We start from the raw sequence: 22,237 nt of genomic DNA on the forward strand, positions 1-22,237 counted from the left end.
TTTCATTTCCCCCCTGGGTGTACAGCCTGTAAACTCTCATTAATTATTTGGAAATGATAAATAAACACCGAGCCATCAAATCAAAGTGCAGCTACAGATGAAAAGCAAACAGGAAGCCAGGACAGTGAGCTCAGGCAGAGTTCCTTAACAGCAGGTAAAGGCAGGTGTAAAAAAATAAAAAATAAAAAAAATACTTTTTACAGGCTCTGATTAGTCTGATTTTCCAGCAATAATCCCACATATAGTAAAATTTCTTGTATCTTCTAGAAACCACACTTTTTTACCTGGACTGTCTAAACAATCCCAATCAAACTATGAACACTTTCTACTCTTTAGCTCATGTTGCTCACCAGCTGACGTACAAGTTTTAAAGTTTGAAACAGCTGTTTTTTTGTTAGTTTGTTTGTTTACCAATGACATAACCTTTCTGGATTATTATAATTATGACCGGTTGGTGACTGGCTGCTGGAAGGTGAAATCTGCAGCGAAGAGGATACTGAAAACCTCCTTGTGATTGCTGTGGTTGGTAGTAGATTGCCATGGTTGCCCATAGTTTGCATAGGAGACGCTCACTTGCATGTAAATTGTGAAGCTGAACAGTAGTGAAATTTGAAAAAACGAGATCCAACGAGAAACGGAGAAAGTTCGCCTTCAGTTTAAAAATTGCTTCATATTGCTACAAACAAAATGCTTCCAAATGTGCAACTTTGACAACAAAGAGTCTCCATTTCCGTCTTGCATCGGACTTTTCGCAGTTTCACGACCACTCAGCGAGCAGCTGGCGACTGTTTTCACACATGCCGGCGTCTTTGCTGCAAACTACAGGTGATTTCTGGAATCTGCTAATGATCAACGCAATCACACAGTTTTCAGTGCAACACCTTATTTCACTTAGTGCTAGCAACCTTCAGCAACCCCTCATCAACTAATTGGGGATAAACTTTTTTGGCAGACTGTTAAACTGAATTGAACTGAGCTGAATTTCCCCTAGCGACTGCTTGTTGCCAGGGATTCGCTGACTGGTCTTTAGGCTCTAGGTATGACTGAGGCTTTATATGCAGCTGATGGGGTCAAAATCTGTCATTCGAGCATTGCTGCTCTTCATTAGACAATGATGCTGCATTTTCAGTCACATGACTCTAGTCACATGATGATGTCACACTGATGGAGTGTAATTGGCCAAATTATACTGACATCTTACGTTTACAATAAGAAAGTGGAGCTCTGCGTTGTATGAGCTGTTGATTTTTGTTTTCTGCCTTTTTTAAAAATAGTAGATTTGTTTATGTTTTCTCATTTTTTTGGGGGGGGGGGCTACCTAGTAAAGAAAGGTCTAGCATGAGAAGCAGATGGAAAAACAAAATGAGTTGGGAAAAAACAGATTAATGTCGCTTTTGCATTAAAGCGACATTAACAAAGTAGACTGGCTCACAAACACCTCGTAAAGTTAACAAACCCAAACTAAAGTGACCTAAACGCCATTCTGACTTTAAATTTGCATAAGTTTGAGTGACTTATTTGTCTAATTTACATAACTGTTAAATTCGGTAGTATTTAAATATAAACTTAAACCAGAAAATAAACTCGTTCCTCATAAACTCAAAAGAACTCATCACATTGCCTCCGACTGACTGAATAACTAGAAACCGGGTTTTGATGTTCAATAAATTGCAACTTGTCAGGTTAGTCTAAACGGCTTAAGCAGAATGAGCCATGGCGGTCTGGTGACACATGAGCCGATGGATGTGTGTGTTAAAGTCTGAGCAGCTTGTTGTTGGAGGGACGCGGGATGGCTGGTCGTGGACTAAATGATCACAGAGGCAGTCGATGACCATTTCCACCCGTTTGTCAATGAACAATGAATGCTGTAATGTAGGAGTGGGTTTCTGGACGCAGACCGAGCGTACTCTTGAAATAGTAATGGACTTTGGGACCTGAGAAGCTTTGCCTACATTTACTGTAGCAGCTTCGTGCAGAGTGTAGCGTTACAGCTCATCCTTCCCTAAGAACAAACCCAAACATGGTCCCGAACAAATTTCATTCCACTTCTGGGGGGAACTTTCTGTGCTTCATATTTTAGTCCGATGCATCTCACTTACTGTCTCTCTTTCCCAATCCCCATCTGGCAGGGCCTTAGACTCTGAGCCATAGTGTAGCGGAGAGTACACCCAGGTCCTGTCCTCTGGAGGCTGTTTTTACACACCCACCACAGCAGAGGGGGCCAGAGGGACAGAGGAAAGGCCAGAGGCACAGAGACAAGCAGCAGGGGCAGGCAGGAGAGAAAGACACAGGAGATCACAGGAGAAAAGACAAGACAGGAAATGAAAATTAGGGATGCATTAAGGAGGAATGTTGTTGAGACATACTGGAGAGTGTGAACGTTGAAAGTGTTTGGAAGGATGTGTTCATCCTGGCTGAATTGAACATGATGTTAATATCTTATACAAAAACAAACCAAAAAAATGCTGTAAACATGTAAATATAAAGATGAACCTCAGTGATGTGTGCCTGAATCACATGTCTTGGTGTTTTGTAACATTTGGACTAAGTCCTGGGGAGCAAAGCAAGGGATGAGTTGCTAAATCATCCAAGCGGGAAGTATGAGGAGCGAGAAGGAGGAGATGGGAATGGCGAGCGGGGGGGTAGCCAGGATGCCGGGACATTCAGACACAGACACAGAAAGCATCCTCGTCAAAGGAAAGCAAGGGAACAAGATGTCTTTTTCCCCTTTTCCAACAAGCAAACATGCCTTTTGTTTTATGTGTTGTTGTTGTTCGTTTGAACTCAGTGTTGTTTAGAGTCTCTAAAAAGTCTCGCCATTATCATTCTCGGGGTACCAGCCCTTTAAGATAGGGAAGCCGCTGCAACATGGCAACAGGTAACAGGGATGGAGGTGGATGTCACACACTCACACGCTTGCACGTGTATATTTACGCACACACAAAGCTCAGCACATTGCAATAAACACACTAACTACACAGGTGCAAAGAGAAATAAAGCAAGCAGTCAGTGAGTGAGGAAACAAATACTCAAAAGAAGATGAATATAAAAGAAACTGTCAATAAGAAGCTTCCTGTCACTTTTTTAACCTGCTGTGAACAGGTTTTGTTCTTTAGTTTCAACATGATCACAAAACAACACAATCAGTTGATAAATCACAAGAATCACAACAATCCAAAAAACCTTGTTTCCTCTCAACACTGCAATCAAATATAGCCTAACAACGGGAACAGCTACTGTTACAAGGCCACTGCTGTCTAACTTATATCTCACTTACTGGCTGACCAGACTGGCATTTCCTCCTTTGTCGGAAAGGAGAGACCACCCAGGTCCTCCCATCAGGAAACTGACAACAGCAGAGGTACATGACAGATGGACAAACAAAGACAGATGAAAAGCTGAAAATAGGGTGGAGGGGGACACGGGGCGAGGAGGGAAACTCAAAATAAAACACTGACGATAAAAAAAGGAAGCATGCTGGGGTGAAAATGGAAAAGGCACGGATACACTGGATAAGTCGATGGTCACAGCTAGATTCACGTGTTTGGCTGCCGCCTCTGTTTTCATTTCCCGCTTGCATACAACAACACCATCTCGCCACTTTCATTATGGCTTCTGAAGAAAATCACAATAATGAGAACATGTGAAATAAGAGAGAGAGCATGGAGGGAGTAAACAAAGGATGTGAGGTGGAAAGGGAATGGCAAAAAACTGAACGTTTGAGCGAAGAGGTGTAACGGGTTAATGGGGTGGACATGAGAGGCAACAGAAATGAGAGTGGGCAAAAGAAGAGAAACAAACATATGATGTGAGTACGGATGTGAATCCTAAAAACTAAACTCCCAATCAATCCCTTCTTTTCAGTCTCGCAGCTGTGCTGTTTTTTTTAATGGGGAAATACACAAGCTTAAATGCTGACAAATCTTCAAAATTCAGACATATACTTAATTTCCATCTCTGGAAAATCTACAATTTAAAACCATTAAATTGTTCCAGCAGCTTGATAGACTATTAAACAGAGTCTTGGGATGATAAACTGGGTTTTTATGCATCACAATTCGCTCCCCCTTACAGAAATGATGGAACAAATCTCACAAGCACTGAAATCTAATTCATATTGATTTTCTCGAGTAAAAACCGTTCCCATAATTTGGTGGTGTTAAAATAAGCAAACCGAAATGTGCAGAAAGTCAGATTAAAGAGATATTTTTTATAGGAGTGATGTTTTCTGCAGTCCCAACAGACCTGAGTGTGATCTTGATCTATCTAAAGCAAAGCCATGCCTTCCCTTGAAGGACCTTGAAAAGCTCATTCATGCTTTTATCACTTCCAAATTGGACTACTGTAATTCTCTCTACTCGGGCCTCCCATATTCTTCTAGTCACCGGCTCCAGTTAGTTCAAAATCCTCTTAACTGACACTAGAAATTATGATCACATCACACCAGTTTTAGCCAACTTGCATTGTATCAATTTACCTTTAAAATTCTAAACAATTTGGCTCCCAGCTATCTATACGAACTCCTCCATTTGTATATTCCTAATAGAGGACATAGGTCTTCCAATCAAATGCTCCTGACGCAACCGAGGTCTCATCTGAGGTCCTGAGGTGATCGGGCCTTTGCTATCGTAGCACCCAGACTCTGGAATAACCTCCCTCCTTATATTCCGTCCTCAGAGTCCATCCAGTCTTTTAAATTGTGTCTTAAAACGTATTATTTTGTCTGGCTTTTGATTCAAACTAGTTTGTTATTTCATGGCTAGTTATGCTGTTTACCCATATTGTTTCCTGCCCTCCTTTTAACTGTTTTTTATTCTGTCTTATGCTATTGCTCTGACCGACCGTGAAGCACTTTGGTCAACTTTGTTGTATTATAATTCAATAATAATAATTATTATGCTATAGAAATAAATTTTGATTTCATTTGATTTCATTTTAGACATTAGGCATTTAAACACTGCTCCAGATTGTAGCATGTTAATAATTTCATTTGAAACCTCTGAGAAATAATTTCCGAAACATGTGTCTTGCTCTTCATGTGTGAATGAACCGGAGCAGCACCTGAAGTGTTTAAGATTGGAACAAGCATTTTGGGCAATCATGCAGAAATCCAATTTATTCTTCAGAGCGAGGGGAGAGCACAAAAAGACGAAAGGCTAAACTGAGTATTGTGGTACAAATCCAGTCTAAACACACTTGCCCGTACTCCTTTTATACTGTAGTTTGTGTTGTTGGCATTTCATCAGCAGCTAATAGGACAACAAGCTCTTTGCCACTCCATGAAGTCCCTTCTGAGCGCTCTGCCTGTGGCATGCTTCTTTGTAGTTACACTTCAGGATGTGTGTGGTGTCACTTTTTGTCACGCAGTGCTACAGACCCCCTGCTGCTGTGCACAGAGAGAGGATCTCTTGCTTTTGAAGCTTGTAATGGGCGTCAGCCACAGCCGGGTAGATGAGAAGGCTGTTAAATTACTGAGGGAGCTCACAGACTAACCTGTTGGTCATTAAAGTTTCTCAAAGCCACATTAGAAGGTGTTTAATTCCTGACAGGCCAAGTGAGAACGTTTCTATCTGTAACTGTGATCACTAGCTCTGCTCTCCTTCACCCGATGCTCATACATTCATTTATAGCTACGCTTTTGGGTAAACTGCTAGCACAATAATATCTGACAGTACTGAGACTGAGCAGATGCAAATGGGGGAAAAAAAAGCTTTAAATGTTATTTAGAAAAATCCTGTGAGTTTGTGTCTGAAGGTTGGCTCGAGATCATTTGAGACAGGAGCAACAAATTGAAGGTATACATTCTTATTTCACTCAGCAAACACTCCAAACCAAAGCGCACACCTGTGTTTAAAGAAAACATTTTGGGAAATATGCCTCTTGCTAAGAGGTAGATGAGAAGAGTGACTCGACTCTCACATCTAAACGCTAATCTACCTGCCAACAGACTAAGCTGAGCATTAAAAACAGGATAACAGATATCAGTCTTATAACTTGCCTCCAGCAGGAAAGCAAAATGTTTCCCAAAACATTTCGATTAGCTGAAAGCACCACACACTGCAAACAAGAGCTGCGCACACTCTTTTTCCCGTACCAGCCTGATCCTCCGCTCCTTTCCTGTAGTCTACGTGTTAGCGCATCTGTAGGACAGCGTCAAACAATTCAGTCTATTCAGTTAAGATACACCGACCCTGACTGGATATACGTGATGATGTGATGGCTAAAAAAAACAAAGCCAAACTAAAAGATTAGAGAAGTGATGAAAGCTGCTGCTTTGTGTTTGCTGCACATGTCCGATGGTATGTTTGTACTTACAAAGTAGATATCTGTGATTGGCACATCGTCGTCGTCATCAACCGAAGCCTGACTGGTGCACCCTGAACCGGACACCTGGCTGGCCCTGTCTGCTTCCACCGCCACCGCCTCCTTTGGGCTGTATGTGGCCTCTTCGGGTGGCCCCGGGGAGGAGGAAGCAGCTAGGGCAGACGAGGATGCGGAGGAGGCAGCTTCAGGTGCTGACGAAGAGCCTGAAGGTTCTGCTGCGGCACCGTCTAGAGCGTCTGCGCCGGCTACTTCCTGAACGTCACTGTGGAAAAACGAATGTTGTATTGTTAGAAAATTAATGCAGGCAGAGTCTCCAATTGGCAGCATTAAATTAGCTATTAATAGTTATTTTATATGTATGCAGACAAGCACAACTGGATTACTTTGATTCAAGAAGAGCGTAACTATGTGGTCAAAGTGCAGCACACAGTTTCAGGTATTTATAAAAATGTTGCATCCTGTTCAATTCACCTCACTTTATGTATTAATGTATTTTAACAAGAGCAGAAACAAATCTGCCTGCACATCCACCTACACACAGACACACAGCCGTTAAGAGCCATTAATTGGGTCACTTGCCATAAGCCACTTTCCAGCAGCAGGGCAGAAGAGTGGGACCAAGCTATTAGAGAAAATTCAACAGCTGTGCGTATATGTGCGGTGGGGGTGTTTGTGGTTTAGATGCTTAAGCTTAAAGATTTGCCAGCTGGCTGTGTGCTGCCACAATCCTTTATTGTTCCTGGCCAGATCATCGACTATTAGGAAGGATTTAGGCACATCCACATTGCTTTCTCAGCTTCTGTGTTTGAGCTTAGCTCCACCAGAGGAAAAGCCCGGCAGCAGGCCAAGCAAGCAAAAAATAAGGAGACTTGGCATCTCCAAGTGAAGAACTGAATGGCTGAACAAACGAGGGGGGACGGGATGATTGTTGCCATGCAAAAAGCTGCTCCTTTACTCAGTTTGTCTCAGCCCATTTCACCCCACCTCTTTCTTTTTATTTTATTTTTTTACACAATTTTTTTCACTACACAGTTTTTTCTGCCTGCATTCTTCACAAATTGCTCCTTATATTTATCTTTTCTTTTCATCTTCTAATTAAATATCCAATTTCTCCACTTCATGTCGGCCTTCTCACCTCCATCCAACCCATTTCCAAAGCTGCAGGTGTGTTAGAAGCAGCTCAGAGGAGCATTGAGGCAGTTAATCCATTTGCCTATCACTGTCTCGGCTGCTCTCGCCACCCCTTCCTTCCTCCCCGCCAGCTCTTTCCAGACCCCCAGGCCTTATGTCTAGCCACTGCCTTCTCACCATCAAACCCAATTATTCAGTTGGCTTCCCTCGGCGACCGCACCCCAATCTCCACTGACCTGACTCCAGGAAAACTCCAGCGTGTTTACATTACGTCTGTTTAAGTCTGTAAAAATGAAAGTTTTTTACTTTTTGTTTTCAAAATCCAGAGCGGCATAAAGCATTGCTCTAACTCTCTTTGTTTCACCTTAAAATTAAAACTAACATGCAATCCAATCTAGTTAATCAGAAACATTTTAAAATATACAAAGTGTGGGATAATCGCAGCTTTATGGGCGGTAGCCTCAGGCATGAAAGCTTCCCGACCCACTACCCTACTTTTTCTGATTGTTTCCCCCATGTTTGGGTTTTTTGGATTTAGTGTCTGCCCCATGTTCCCATTTAAAAAAAAAAACAGGAGATAAACACTCCTTATGTAAATTTATGCATGTGGGCACTCTCTCATAACCTAATTACTATAGATGCATGCACCTAAATTCACCTGCAGCATTTATTTCCCCATAACAAGAGAACCCTGACCTCATGAACAAATGGGTTAAGCTGCTTTCAGTGTTTCTCTGTGTTCCATGCTACACACTGTGTGTGTTTGTGTGTGACAGGTGAGGTGTGTTTACCTAACAGCTGGCTAAGTCCTGCTGAGACACAGGCAGCAGGTTATTTATAGTATGGTGTCAAACTGAGTCATATTGCGGTAATAGAGGAGCCTCGTTCTAGCTCTTTCTGTATTTGGGTCACATGTATGATAAGAGCTGCCTCTTTCTTTCACGTCTTTCTGTCGTGTACAGTGAAAAGGACAGAGGCTGTGACTTTGTTTCTTTTATTCATAATGGTCTGTTTTGTGCATGGTGGAAAATATTTATCATTAAGCATTTTGTGGGACTAATATGGCAACATGCCAGAAGGCAGCTGTATTACATCGTTTTTATCTATTTTAAATTAGGATATTTTTTAAAAGTATACAAATACAGGTACTGAGAAACGCTTGCTTAAAGAATACACTTTAGACCAAAGCATTGGTTCGCGCCGCCCCCTAACTCTGGGTGAGGCCAACAGATAAAATAAAGATGGGAACCATGAAATAATGAACCCTAAGCTGCACTAGTTTGCATGTGTCCATGGGAAAGACACTGAACTCTAAATGAACCCCAATGCATCCATTAATGTGTGTATGTGATGGATAAACCAGTGTGGATAAAATAAAAACCTGTAAATATACTTAAAGGCCACATTGTTAGATATGCCTTCCTAGGGCTGGCTTGGACACCCTTTGAATTCAGAATTCCTCTAATTCTTCATGGCATAGACTTAACAAGGTGCTAGAAACACTCCTTATGATTCTCTAACCCTATTGACATGATACCATCACCATAGCTGCAGATGCACATTCATGATGCAAATCTCCCGTTCCACCACATCAAAATATGTTTACTGTGGAGACTATTTGAGTACAGTACATGTTCTTTTTTTGCTTGGAGTCTCAACAGGTGATCGAGATGATTTTTGTGACACGATGCTTGAAGCAGCCATCAGAGGATGGTCACTTTGTGGTCATAAAGAGATGGACACGGTCAGCAAGAATGCAAAAGTAGACTTTGCTATATAAATGATGCTCAGTTAGTACTAAGCACCCCTTCTTTTGGACCATTCTCTGCAAACCTTAGAGATGTTTGTGTGGGAAAATCCCAGCACCAACACGCCATGTTCAGAGTCACGTAAATCACATTTTTGCTCCTTTTCACTTTAGCACGTCTGCGGTGTAAAACGTGCCACCAAAAGTTCCTCCAAAGGTTCCTGGTATCTATCGAAAAATCTTAAACATGTTTTGCAGCTGGCTGACCAACGATGTAAAAGTCGATGTTGGCACAGGTTTAGGATATTTAATTAAACTCAGTGTTATGTGAATACACAGGTTACACGTGTGTTTCTGATGTTTTGTTCTTGTAAATCAACTGACAAGACGTGCATTCGTCTCTCCAACATCAGATTTTAAGTCTAAGTTTGAGGATGACTTGTGTTTACACAGTGTTTATCCTTGTGTTGTTGGAGTACCTGATTTCAGGTGAGGGCTGAGGAACAGAGATGGTGGGCTCACTGTCATGTCTCTTCAGCTCCACCTCCACTGTGATGGTCTGCTGATCCTCCTCACGCACACGCAGCTCCTCCTGGGTCCTGAAAACACAAGCAGCCTCATATAAAAAGAAAAACACGCAGAGGAAATGAAACGCCAAAACACACACACGAGGAGGAAAAACGGGCTTAGTCATAAACACACTGACATCAGATTTTCTCTGCCACCCGCCCACCACACCCAGGAGTGTTTAATGCTATGAAAACATACAACTAGTGAGTGTTTGTGAAACAAGCTGAGCTGATCCTGCCTAATGTATTTTGTGACTCTGGACTCAGACTCACCTCCCATCATGGCTAAGCGACTGGGTGTGCCTCCTGAAGACAGAGGAATCACAGTCAGTAAGAGCAACATGCTTTAAGGCTCACACTGGTGAATTCTGACAACACAACTTTAAGCTTAAGTTTAAGAAATAAGAGTTTGGAAATAAAACCAGTTATATTTCAGACTAAAGCATAACAAAGCCATTAATTACAGTGTTAACTGTCCCATATATGAACTTTAATATTTATAAGCTCATGTATAATTAAAAGGGCAGTGAACAGATGGATTCCCTGTGACCATCTAATATATAAATGTTTTAAAAGATGTGTGTGTGTTAGTACCTGTAGCGGGGGTGTTCGGCCGTGTCAGAGGGAGATCTCTCAGGAATGGACAAAGAGGTGGTGGAGGAGAGCGTAGTGGCAATTGATGCTGTAGTGGCCTCCTCGAATGATGGAGGAGTACATGGAAGAAGATCTGGTCTCCCTGGTGGACAGACACAGGTACAGTCATTACAGTTTATCTTGGAGAGAGCTGGCACCTGTCAGCAATCTTTTTTTTTTGGCATTTTCCTCCTTGGATGCCTCCTGGGCGAGGTGTTCTGAGCATGTTCTACTGTGAGGAGGCCCCAGGGCAAAGACAGGACACGCTGGAGAGATTATATCTGTCAGCTAGCCTGGGAATACCTCAGTGTTCCCCCGGATGAGTCGAAGGTTTTTTCGGGGAGAGTGAAGTTTGGGTTTCTCTGTTAGGCTACTGCCTCCGCAACCAGCCACATATACATGGTAGAGAAAGGATGGATGGATGGAATATGCTGTTGTAAAACTATATACCGTGTTCCATCTTTGTTAATTTTATCATAACACACAGCATGCAGTGTATTTACCCTCGTCCTCCAGCGTTGGGAAGCTGCGAGCTCCTCTCAGGTCGTAGATATTCTCGTCTCTCTCAGAGGGCAGCTGGCTGGCTGACCAAGCTGCACCAGGACCACCACACTTGGGCACCGTCAAGGACACACGACCCTTCTTTGACGGAGAGGACTTCAAAGCTGAGGAGTAATTTACAATAAGGCTTCTATTTACAGTAATGAACCTGTGTGTTGTGTTGAGGGTTAATAGTTTGGGGTATTTAGCTTACAGTATACACAGCCTTTAAGTGACAGTTTTTATGATCTCTCTCTCTCTCTCTCTCTCTGTATATATCTATATCTATATCTATCTATCTATCTATCTATGTATGAAGTCTGAAATGAATTTTTACTTTTTAAAGACCTTTTCGGGAACTTGTTCTGTGTTTGTTTTTAGTGACCATTATATTGTTTCTTTATTTTCCCTTTTAATTCCTGAGAAAATCACTTTAGGTTAGGAATTTGTTTGGGTTTAGCGGAAACAGGAAATTGGGATTTCAAGTAAACATTGTGACTACACACCATTTCTGAACATATATAAATGAATGTAAACTCTTATAAAACATGGAACACTCTGAAAACACATATTTCAGTGGGGTAGATTCTATACTGATAGGCACTGGGTTATGTTGCCACAGAATGATGTGACATTCTATGATGGGAATGAAAATTACCAACCTACATAGTAGGGCTGCACGATTAATCGTTAGAAAATCGCGATCTCAATTCATACTTATGTGCGATCTCATTTCCAAATGACAACGATTTTAAAAAAAAGAAAAGAAAAAAAAGACGACGATTGTACCGCATTTTGATCCGGGACGTAATCTGCATGAAAACAAGCGCTCACTCTTCCTGCTCAACAAATGACAAGGGCGGAGCCTTATACCACGTGATACAGAAGCTGGCTGCTAAAATTGGCAGGGAAAAAACAACGGAGAGCACGTCAGGGATGACGAGAAAGTGACAGGAGAAAATCCGTCCCGGTCAACCACCCAAACATCAATAACGGGAACCTTATACAGCGCTTCCCTATACACGTCGAACTCCCGCAGGCACAAAGAAATTACGGAGGCTATCACTTATCACCTGACCAAAGATATGGCTCCCATCAACACTGTGCAAAACGAGGGATTTAGGAAAATGATCAACACCCTAGACAAACGCTACACAGTGCCGTCCCGCAACTATTTTTCTATTGTTGCACTACCTGCTTCTATACACGCAGTGTCGAGCAATGGTGGAGACGGAGTTTCAAGCAGTACAACATTTTGCGGCAACGACAAAATGTGAGACATTTGTTGTTTTTATGTTTATTTATTGTTTTTATGTTCAGTCTCAACTGTTACGAAGTTGATGTGCAGTTAATAAGTGCAATAAATATTTATATTGGAAAAGAAAATCGTGAGAGAATCGTGATCTCAATTCTAAGCAAAAAAATCGTGATTCTCATTTTATACAAAATCGTGCAGCCCTACTACATAGGGCTGAATTCAAAGACATCGCAAAAATCGAAGTGAAAAAAATGATGCAGTCCATTTTGGTGAAATTTCATAGCAGCAACTCAGAATGGTACTCAGTAGTTTGTATGGACCTCAAGTGCTTGTATGCATGCCTGACAGTGTTAGAGTACGGTCCTAATGAGGTGACGGATGGTGTCCACGGAGATCTCCTTGGATCTCATGGATCACGGATCTCCCTCCATGGACATGCCTCCCCAGACCATCACTGACCCACCACCAAACAGGCCGTCCCGAACAGGCAGTTTAACATTCTCCACGGCTTCTGCAGACCCTTTCACATCTGTCACATGTGCTCAGGGTGAACCTGCTCTCATCTGTGAAAAGCACAGGACACCAGGGGTGGACCTGCCAATTCTGGTATTCAGTGGAAAATGCCAATCAGGCTGCACATTGCCAGGCAGTGAGCACAGGGCTCTCAGGCCCAAGAGTCAGAAACGGTCAGAAAAGACTAGGGGGGCATAAAATGTCAGGGGTGTCCACCTGTAAAACCATTCCCGTTTTGGAGGTCGTCTCATTGTTACTCCTCCCGTATGCCTGCTTTTAAATTTATTAGCACCAAAGCAGCTAGAACTGATTAACAAACCCCTCTGCTTAAATCTAACCTTAGCTAACCAAGGCTGAAAATCCCATACACATACCCCTGTGTACTCTTTACAAAATGCTTAAAAGCAGTGAAAATAAAAGCAAATAGAGATCCAACAGATCTATTTTCCTAAAATGATATGAACTAAAAAATCTTTCAGCTGCTGTATCTGATTTTTCTTATCAAGACTCGACACTGAAAGCGACAAAACCCTGGTGTGTGTCTCTCCTTCTCTCTACCTATGGCAATTTCTTAAATGAAACTCACAGGAGCTCTTCTTGAAAACTGTGGTGCTCATGAACTTCAAGAATCTGTCGGCATAGAATCCTGGCCGGTGGACCGATACAGTGTCCTGAGGGAGAGACAGAGAGATTAATGAGACAAATGGTGCATGAATAAAATGATCAAACTGGTGCTCGCAGTAGATTAAAACTGTCTGTGTTCTTCAGTGACCCATTTCAGTAATTCTTCTCTCTGGGCCAAACCACACGAGTGAGCGACACCTGCTACAGACACGCAGAAACACAGTCAGACGAGGCTACAGACCCAACTCTTCATTATTTATGTTTCAGCAGACGGAGATAAGACAACACCAGCAGACTGACAGATGACACTTGGTGTTTGGTTTGAGACAGAGGACAGTAGGGGCGGCAGAAGCAATGAAGAGAGAGAATCTCAGTTATTAGCTTTTTTTGTTTCAGCATCACTGTTGCTCAATATGTAATGTTGCGTGTGGCTCGGAGGTCGTGCTGAGGATCCTTTGTCGTCAGCAACAGTGACGAACAGGACGCTGTTTGCTCTCCCACACGTCTCGCTTGTGAGAGTGTTTCGGAGTGGGAGCTTGGAGTAAAGAAAGGAGGCGGGGAGATTGATGGGACTGATTTTCTGTTTTGTGCTGTAAATCTTTCTGAGTTTAAGTCAGCAAGTGATGCACTGTATCAGATTCCCTGTAAAATCAGACTTGGCAGAACAAAATATAAAATACTGTGTGTAGGCAGCTGCTGATCTTAATGGCTCTGTTTATGGAAATAACGCTACTTAAATGAATGTGGTTGCAATTTGCTAATAATAAAGTGTTTCTACGGCATTACAGTTTTAAGGCCCACATATTTTTCAGAATGAGCAACGGACAGTGTTTTTCTCAGAGTTACACCGTTTTAGTAGTGGTAGTGGAGGAGATATATCTATGGTTTTATAAATAAATTAGTAAATAACACTTTACATACAATAAACAACAGATTAATGTTGAAATTACGGAGCTACTGAACTTTTAAAATATGAGTGGACTGAAGATGTACCTCCATGGTGTCGTTCTTGGGATGTGTGCTAAAGGCTAAGATATACCCGGATGGCCTGCATAAGGATAATAGGATAATCTATCATGAGCACAGGACAAAGGACAAAACTACAAATCAGCTACACAGTACAGGAGCTTCTCAGCTGTGGAAAGCCATGCCATGAAGCTCCCTGTGGACAATTTTTGTGCTGATGTTAATGCCAGAGGAGGCTTGAAGCTCTGTATTGACTCAATGTTATCGAATCAGCAGAATGTTTGAGACTTCTATGCACAAAAGAGCTTTTGTCCATTTAGCACCCTTGACTTGGAATGAACTTTCATTTAGTGCTTTTAAAGTAAAACTAAGAGTCCCTGAGGCCAAGTCCATAACATGCAACAGTTTCAATTAGATTGTTTGTCATTTTAACTGAATTTTATTTAATTCTATCTTTATTTAATTTAATTTTTCATTTATTTTTTCACGTGTGTTGTTGCTGCCTGTGTTTAATTGAGTAACTGTGAGATATTTGCTGCTGCCTATCTTGGCCAGGTCTCCCTTGAAACAGGTTTTTAATCTCAATAGGATCCTCCTGGTTAAATAAAGGTTAAATAAATAAAAGAAAAATAAAAAACTTCACCACTCTGTGACACTGCCCTGTAACTTTATAGGGTCCGCCACACTGTTACTACTTTGCGGTGATTCCTAAATGTTTCCAGTTTGCAATAATACTACTTAAAGTATGCTGTGGAATATTCAGGATGGAAGAAACTTCACTGACTGACTTGTTGAAGCGGTGGCATTCAAATTACAATACAACGCTTCATTGCGTCACAAATGGCTGATTGGTTGATTTTATACACCTGTTGCAAACAGACTGAAAAACCTGAATTCAAAGATGAAGAGACTGTGAGGCCCATTAACTGACATACAGAGATATACTGGTATTATATACACTAGCATAAGGATTTGTTGATAGTACATCAAAAAATATAATAAAAAAAAAATTGAGTTCAAAATGTACTTGGGTGGTACAGCGTGAGATTTTAAAAAAATCAATTCTTTCTATGTATTCAAAATAAATAGTAATTGACTTATTTTGAATAAAGCTTTAATAAGCAAAACCGGATAAAAGGAAAGACGGATGGAAAGTCTGGGATAGGTGTGGATTTACAGGTTTAGCCATGTGGATGGAGAAATAATGAGTCAGGCAGGTAAGCTGACAGAAAATTGACATTTTGTGCCAATAAAACCTCTTACGATGACGAAGCTCAGGAAAGAAACCCAAAAGCTAAAAAACTCACCCCATCATGAACCAAAGCCTTCCACGTGTGTTCCAGCTTCTTGATTAACCTGCAAAAACAAAGTTGGCATGGCAAACATGAATAAACCTAATGAACTTAAAGGTGTTTTAGTACAAAACATTGTGGCAGTAGTGTACAGCATGTACACATTATTTATGTCAGCATCATACAGACGTTTGGCTGATTTCTAAGATGATCACCTGTAAGACTGCAAGATGTCGATGATTCCGATGAAGAGAAGAAGCCTTTCTCCTTTTCCGCTAACGGCGGGGATACCGCCCATCCTGAAAGGAGAAGAGAAGTAAAGCTAAAATGAAATGTGGCAGGTTTGGGTGCCATTAATCTCCAGCCATCAGCTTCTCCACAGAGTTTATTTGATTTATTTTTCTCTTTCTTATCATCATTAGTCAGCTTTAGGATGTGTTCTTTGTGAATAAAACAACATTTAATATCAAACTACAACACTTATTCAAAATAAATGTATCTAGATTTAAAGCCGTACGACTCTTGGTTGGGTTTAACTGAACAGAAATGTGAACCCCAGCTGTGGAGAGGATGACAGCATCGGGTCTGGTTCATCTTTGCAGTCTTCGGCTATTCCTACAGCTCATTCAGGTAACTGCAGGCATCCAGGCATTCACCTTTGACTAAATAATCCCATAAGTGCTTCTCTGCAATGTGAATACACTCATACCCTGTACCTTCAGTGCCTTTTAAACTTGTGACAGAGAATCTGATTTAATGAGATTTCAGAGTCAGATGATGTTTCTACCAGAAATTTGGCTTATGAGAATTTATCTATAAAGGCAGGAAATGTTGGTTTCTTTCTACTTAAATCTAAGACTATAGAGTATTAGGGTACTTTAATGAATACTCAGATTTGTTAAGGCTAACTGCATCTTAGCAAGTCAGCAGGGCTTTAGTCTCTGCTGAACCTTTAATCTACACTGAACTCAACATTCGGACTTCTGACACAAAACCGCAGATTGCTTTACGGGCAAGATCTGAAGTTTTGCATTTTCTTCAATTTCTTTTGAATTTCTCTGAAGTTGTGTATATTAAGCTCTAAGAGGCAGCACCAAAAATGCAATTATCTTTTCAGGCTGAAAGCAGTTGAAATTGAAGCACTGAAATGGTTTAAATTTAATTTGAAGGAACTAAAGTGTTGCATCAAGTGTGAGCATTAAAAGGGAACAAAGAGCTGAAGAGAGAGAAGAAGCGTAACTACTGAAAGCAGAATAACTTTAGGAGGGAGAGTAAGAGATAAAGGTAGATGAATAAGTTCTAACATTGTTATTTATCCTTCAGGTTGTTAGCTCGTATAAATGCGGGAAGTCGGAGACATGCACTCCCAAAAGCCTCTGCTGTTCTCCTCTCTGGCCAAACTCACGTGTCGTCTGTGTCAATAGACCCTCCGCAGGCAGCTCCCCCCTGGATGGACTCCATGGCTGTGGAGTACAGAGCCTTCTGCTGGGCCACGGGCCTTTTCTCATCGCTGTCACCCTGGGAGCCCTCCATCTGCCTCTCCCTCTCCGCTTGGTCGATGTTGTGGACCCCAAGCAGCAGGCTGTAGTCCATGATCTTGAAGCTTTCCAGCACCTGAGCACAGGACAGGCAAAGATAGTTGTCAGCGTGCAGTACCTATGAGACACGTAGCTTCTAAATCCTGACTGAAAGCTTTTATTTTTTTATTATTTTAACATGTCCCCAAGAGGGATATAAAACTCCACCACCATCTCCTCCCCTCCTGTCTGTCTCAACAGAAAACATAAGTAAAAAAGCTAAAACTAGTATTTGCATTTAGCTGTATATTCATATTTCTCACCAGGCAGTCTCTCTGTAGGGTCTTGGTCAGGGCATTGCAAGTGTCCTGGTCCATCATCAGGCCATCCTGCAAGTCTTGCATGAAGTCCAGGTCTTTGAAGGTGGGCCTGGCCTTCTCCCTCTCCTTCTTGGACGCTCGCCTCTTGTAGGTGGATCCCTTCAGGTCGTACTTGAGGTGCATGCGCACCACGCGGGGAAGGACATTGTTCATAACAACCACACGGATGTTCTTGCCACCTGACTGGACACAGTAGAGGCCAAAAAACTTGGGCAGCAAAGTGCGAGGGTTCTGATTCAAGTTCTGGAGATGAGAAGAAAAGAGGGAGAACATGAGAAATGAACACCATAAGGAGACGCTGTGAGGGATTGAGCCGAAATACAATATGTGTGAGGTACAGTAAGCTCACATGTAACAAAAATATATATATCTTTTAGAAGTTGTATGACTTCAGGCAGTGTTTCTGACACTGGAACAGAAATTGTTGCTTTTGATTAATGATATCCATTTCAGTTTAAATAAAAGCTTCAAAACAGCACAAAAAGGAACGCCACTGAACACAAAGAGGCATTTTTCTCCTCATGGGAACGTGACGGAACGAAACATACACGAGGAATAGGATAGCTGATACATGTTACGCAAACAGTTGACTGACAAACAACACATGATTCTCAGTGTACACACACTTTGGCTACGGTTACATATTCACCACCTGATCGCACCAGGATCCATTACATAACAGAGAGAGCCAACAGAAATGAAGGTTTTTCTCACAGTGCCATGTCATGTATATGAAAGTGGTTACTGGATTCTGTAGCCACAGGAGAAGAAAATCATACTTAAAAAGCACGACTCGGGAAAGAGTCGTATCAAAGCGGAATTTAAGCTTTTAAATTTACTGAAAGAACAAAACCTTTGATGCTCCACCAGAGCTACCTGTGCACACAGTCAGAATGAAAGTATGACTGACAGGTTTTTGATCATTCTCGGTGCGATGATGTGAATTTTTATGTTGTGATTTTGTTTACATGTTTTACTTGATTTACTTATTAAAAATAAAGCAAATAATTAATGGTTACAGTTCTACAAAAGACTCTAAAAACAAATATTCAGTTTGGGATTCATGCCTCAACAGCAGTTATAAGATGAGCAGCAATCATGAAATTTTGTGGGTTTGTAGATAAAAATTTAAATATGTAATAGGGCTGTGCCATATGACCAAAATCTCATATCCCGATATAAGAATTCTATCGCCCCGATAACGCTATAAATCACAAAAATGTAACATTTTCTGTAAATTCTGTGAATCTCGTGCAGCTCGACTTGCGGGAAGTGTTTCACTATGGGCTCAAAATGTGGTCATAAATATTTTGTACTTGTAAAAAAGATTTGTATGTGTAAAAAAGAATTTGTGTGTGCGTAAAAAAGATTTGTATGTGTAAAAAAGATTTGTGTGTGCGTAAAAAAGATTTGTGTGTGCGTAAAAAAGATTTGTATGTGTAAAAAAGATTTGTGTGTGCGTAAAAAAGATTTGTATGTGTAAAAAAGATTTGTGTGTGGACTTAGAAAAAAAAACCCTGCAAGTTACAAGTACGAATTTTGACCCTATTTTTCTTCCTTTCATCTGATTGGTCAATGTCATGTCAATCACAAATGTAACAATCCAATCAGAGAACAGATGGGTTTGGCTGTCGGAGGGGCACTTTTTTGAACTGCAGGTCCTTGAAGGGTGATACAGTTTGAAGCTGGAGGATCTCTATATAAATATCCGATAGCAGCTAGGTCCCCTAACTTTCAGTAGCTGTTGAAAGGAAAAAGTTGTGGTATATCAGTGGTTAGAAATACCATTATTACTTTAGGATTAGTTTAACACAAAGTCAGGGCTGACCCAGGACCATTGCTGTGAGTCACAGTGCGCAGCATAAAAGTCCTTTCACATCAGACGCAGGATGTGCTGCTAATGCTAACTGCTAACTAAAAGCAAAGGATCCAGAATTTGTTACGCTGGCTGCTGGGCTCTGTGGGTTTTTGCAGCAGCTCTACCTGTACTAGATGCACCTGCTCCTTGTCTTTTCTATCTCTGACTTTATGTCCTCTACAAGAGTTTCTGTTTTTTTTGCTGGTTCTTCAAATGTTCAATAAAAACATGTATGCTAATTCATAACGAAGAAAGCTTTGTAATGAAGACTGTCATTTCCAAAACACTGCCCGCCCCCACCCCGCGGTCCGCAGAGCTGTTGAAAAGGCTGTGGAAGTCCCTATATTAAACACGTAGACCTGTGACACAAAAATCACCAAACTCGGACGACCACGGACTGTTTTCCTTCGTGGTGATGAAGGAAAACGCTGGGTTGGCATGTAAAAGGACATTTATTCCCTTCAAAGACCTGCAGTTCAAAAAAAGCGCCCCTCCAACAGCCAAACCCATCTGTTCTCTGATTGGATTGTTACATTTGTGATTGACATGACATTGACCAATCAGATGAAAGGAAGAAAAATAGGGTCAAAATTCGTACTTGTAACTTGCAGGGGTTTTTTTTCTAAGTCCACACACAAATCTTTTTTACACATACAAATCTTTTTTACGCACACACAAATCTTTTTTGCACATACAAATCTTTTTTACGCACACACAAATCTTTTTTACGCACACACAAATCTTTTTTTACGCACACACAAATCTTTTTTACACATACAAATCTTTTTTACGCACACACAAATCTTTTTTACACATACAAATCTTTTTTACGCACACACAAATTCTTTTTACACATACAAATCTTTTTTACACATACAAATCTTTTTTACACATACAAATCTTTTTTACAAGTACAAAATATTTATGACCACATTTTGAGCCCATAGTTTCCAGCTGCGTCATGTAGCTGGAGTCGAGTGTTTTAACCGATGCATGAAACTATACATTTTTAGACATAAGTTGTAAAGGCCGCCGTTTTCTTTGTGAGTATTTATTACACGGCGTGCTGCGGGGAAAAGCCTGTTCTAACGTTTGAGTCTAAGGTTTATTTTTTAGCACCTGGCGGCTCTTTTTAAATTCTCATCCGTAAATAATCTGCTCTTTCACGTGATTCAGTTTATTTTGAAAAGTCTCAACAGGATCTTGAGCTTTATTGTGAAAGGTTTATGTGGAACATAAACAAGCGGACACGCGATGCTAATGACAACGCATAAAAACAGGCGAGAGAACTTTAAGAAATTAATAAAATAGCCACTACAGTGACCATCAAAACGATGAAAAATATTGCCGTAAACAGTTTATTTTACGACACCACGAAGCAAACGATAGCGTAAAATGAAACGATAGATGTTTTTATATCATCATCCGATATATATCGTTATATGAACAGCCCTAATATGTAATATTTCATCCTAGTTCTGCTACAGGTTTCTTCCTTTTACAAGGTTGTTTTTCCTTCCCACTGTTGTCAAGCACTTGCTCATAGTGGGTCATCTGATTGCTGGGGTTTTCTCTGTATTATTTTAATGTCTTTACCTTACAATATAAACCGGCTTGAGTTGACTGTTGCTGTGATTTTGCACTATATAAATAAAATTGAATTGAGCTGAATGTATTGCATCAAACTGACTTGACTCTCATCTCAAAGAACATATGTCATAGCGAGAGCTGGGTCTCTGGCTAGGACTTAAAGACCAAACAGGAGTTTTCAGCGTAAAGGTCGTCGGTGTGCACACCCAGGTTGTTTCTTGCTGCTTTTTTTCCTTTTTTTCAATATTTACAAGGTTATTCACTGTGAAATTTGTAATGTGCTGAGGCACCTGAGGGAGAATATTCAGCATAAACAACTTGAGTTGCGATGTATGCCAATAAATAACACACTGAAAAGTCTGGAGCTGAAGCCACTCTGACAAAGCTCTGGTTTACTAACCAACCTGATTGCCAGATTTGGCTTCCTGCTATTCTTCCATTTCCCAGAAATGTAAGTCAAGTTGAAGAATCACTATTTTGATACACTGGAGGAGATCCAGCGGGCACTGCAGATGCTCACGTGCAAGTGATGAGAAGGGGACTTACACAGAGCGATCTAAAAATAACAGCTGTGGAAGGAGAGCAGCGATGCCTGAGGAGTCCGGCAACAAAGGGTAATCGGCTGAATTCATATCTGACTGTTTTTTAAATTTTTTGTGCAAAGTCACAGTCAAACTATTATCCCTGAACAGAAATGAAAAGCCACAAAGCACTTTAGATCATTTTTGGCTAAGCCAAATGCAATAACAAGATGAAGGCACACAAGGACGTTTTAAAAAGTTCTTTAGCAAGTACTTTCCTCTGTATCACAGGTTATGCCAAATATTTCAAGAATCAATGCAAACAAATTAGTTTGGCTGGTTCCTCAGTTATAAACCTGCTTTGACCTTGGGACTTGGGCCAGCTCAGTCCCATTAGAAAGATGAGAGAAGTGCGAGAAACAGAGGGCTGCTCCATATAGTGGTAACACAGAGCAATCAGGGGTAAAAATGACTGCAAGAGGAGAGAGAAAGAGGAACAGACTCCAGAGAGACGAAGGATGACTAGAAAATGTGGCTGAAAAGACTAGGTACTTGGTGAATGACCTTCAGATGAGAAAAGCTTCTACAAAGAGCAGCAAAGAGAGAAAGAGTATCCTCAGCCCTCAGCCACACACAACCCTTCTGTCAGCGTTACGAGGGCAGAGCGGTGACGAGCCAACAACACGGACACGTGAGGCACGGGAGCAGAGGAGAGGGATGGAGAAGAAAAACGAGAGGAAGGATTTAAACACAAAGACAGAGCGAGAGGAAAAT

General features: G+C 41.2%; 1 protein-coding gene across 2 annotated transcripts in view; it reads right to left on the reverse strand.

The window, feature by feature from the left end:
* The window catches only part of pip5k1ca (phosphatidylinositol-4-phosphate 5-kinase, type I, gamma a), a 55,243-nt gene that overhangs the window by 3,127 nt on the left and 29,879 nt on the right, over positions 1 to 22,237 (reverse strand). Inside the window, exons 7-17 of one of the 2 annotated variants that reach the window (XM_084921506.1) lie at positions 17,438 to 17,737; positions 17,003 to 17,211; positions 15,813 to 15,896; positions 15,613 to 15,661; positions 13,302 to 13,386; positions 10,908 to 11,069; positions 10,366 to 10,507; positions 10,045 to 10,077; positions 9,682 to 9,801; positions 6,316 to 6,586; positions 2,100 to 2,189 (exon numbers count right to left, since the gene is read on the reverse strand). In XM_084921506.1, the coding sequence (XP_084777632.1) occupies positions 2,100 to 2,189; positions 6,316 to 6,586; positions 9,682 to 9,801; positions 10,045 to 10,077; positions 10,366 to 10,507; positions 10,908 to 11,069; positions 13,302 to 13,386; positions 15,613 to 15,661; positions 15,813 to 15,896; positions 17,003 to 17,211; positions 17,438 to 17,737 (1,545 nt within the window). The remainder of the gene's footprint in view (positions 1 to 2,099; positions 2,190 to 6,315; positions 6,587 to 9,681; positions 9,802 to 10,044; positions 10,078 to 10,365; positions 10,508 to 10,907; positions 11,070 to 13,301; positions 13,387 to 15,612; positions 15,662 to 15,812; positions 15,897 to 17,002; positions 17,212 to 17,437; positions 17,738 to 22,237) is intronic. The other variant, XM_084921508.1, reaches the window with a different exon arrangement.

Source organism: Perissodus microlepis, chromosome 23 (genome assembly GCF_051167445.1).
Source record: "Perissodus microlepis isolate ML-2025 ecotype Zambia chromosome 23, ASM5116744v1, whole genome shotgun sequence".
NCBI classification, from domain to species: Eukaryota; Metazoa; Chordata; class Actinopteri; order Cichliformes; family Cichlidae; genus Perissodus; species Perissodus microlepis.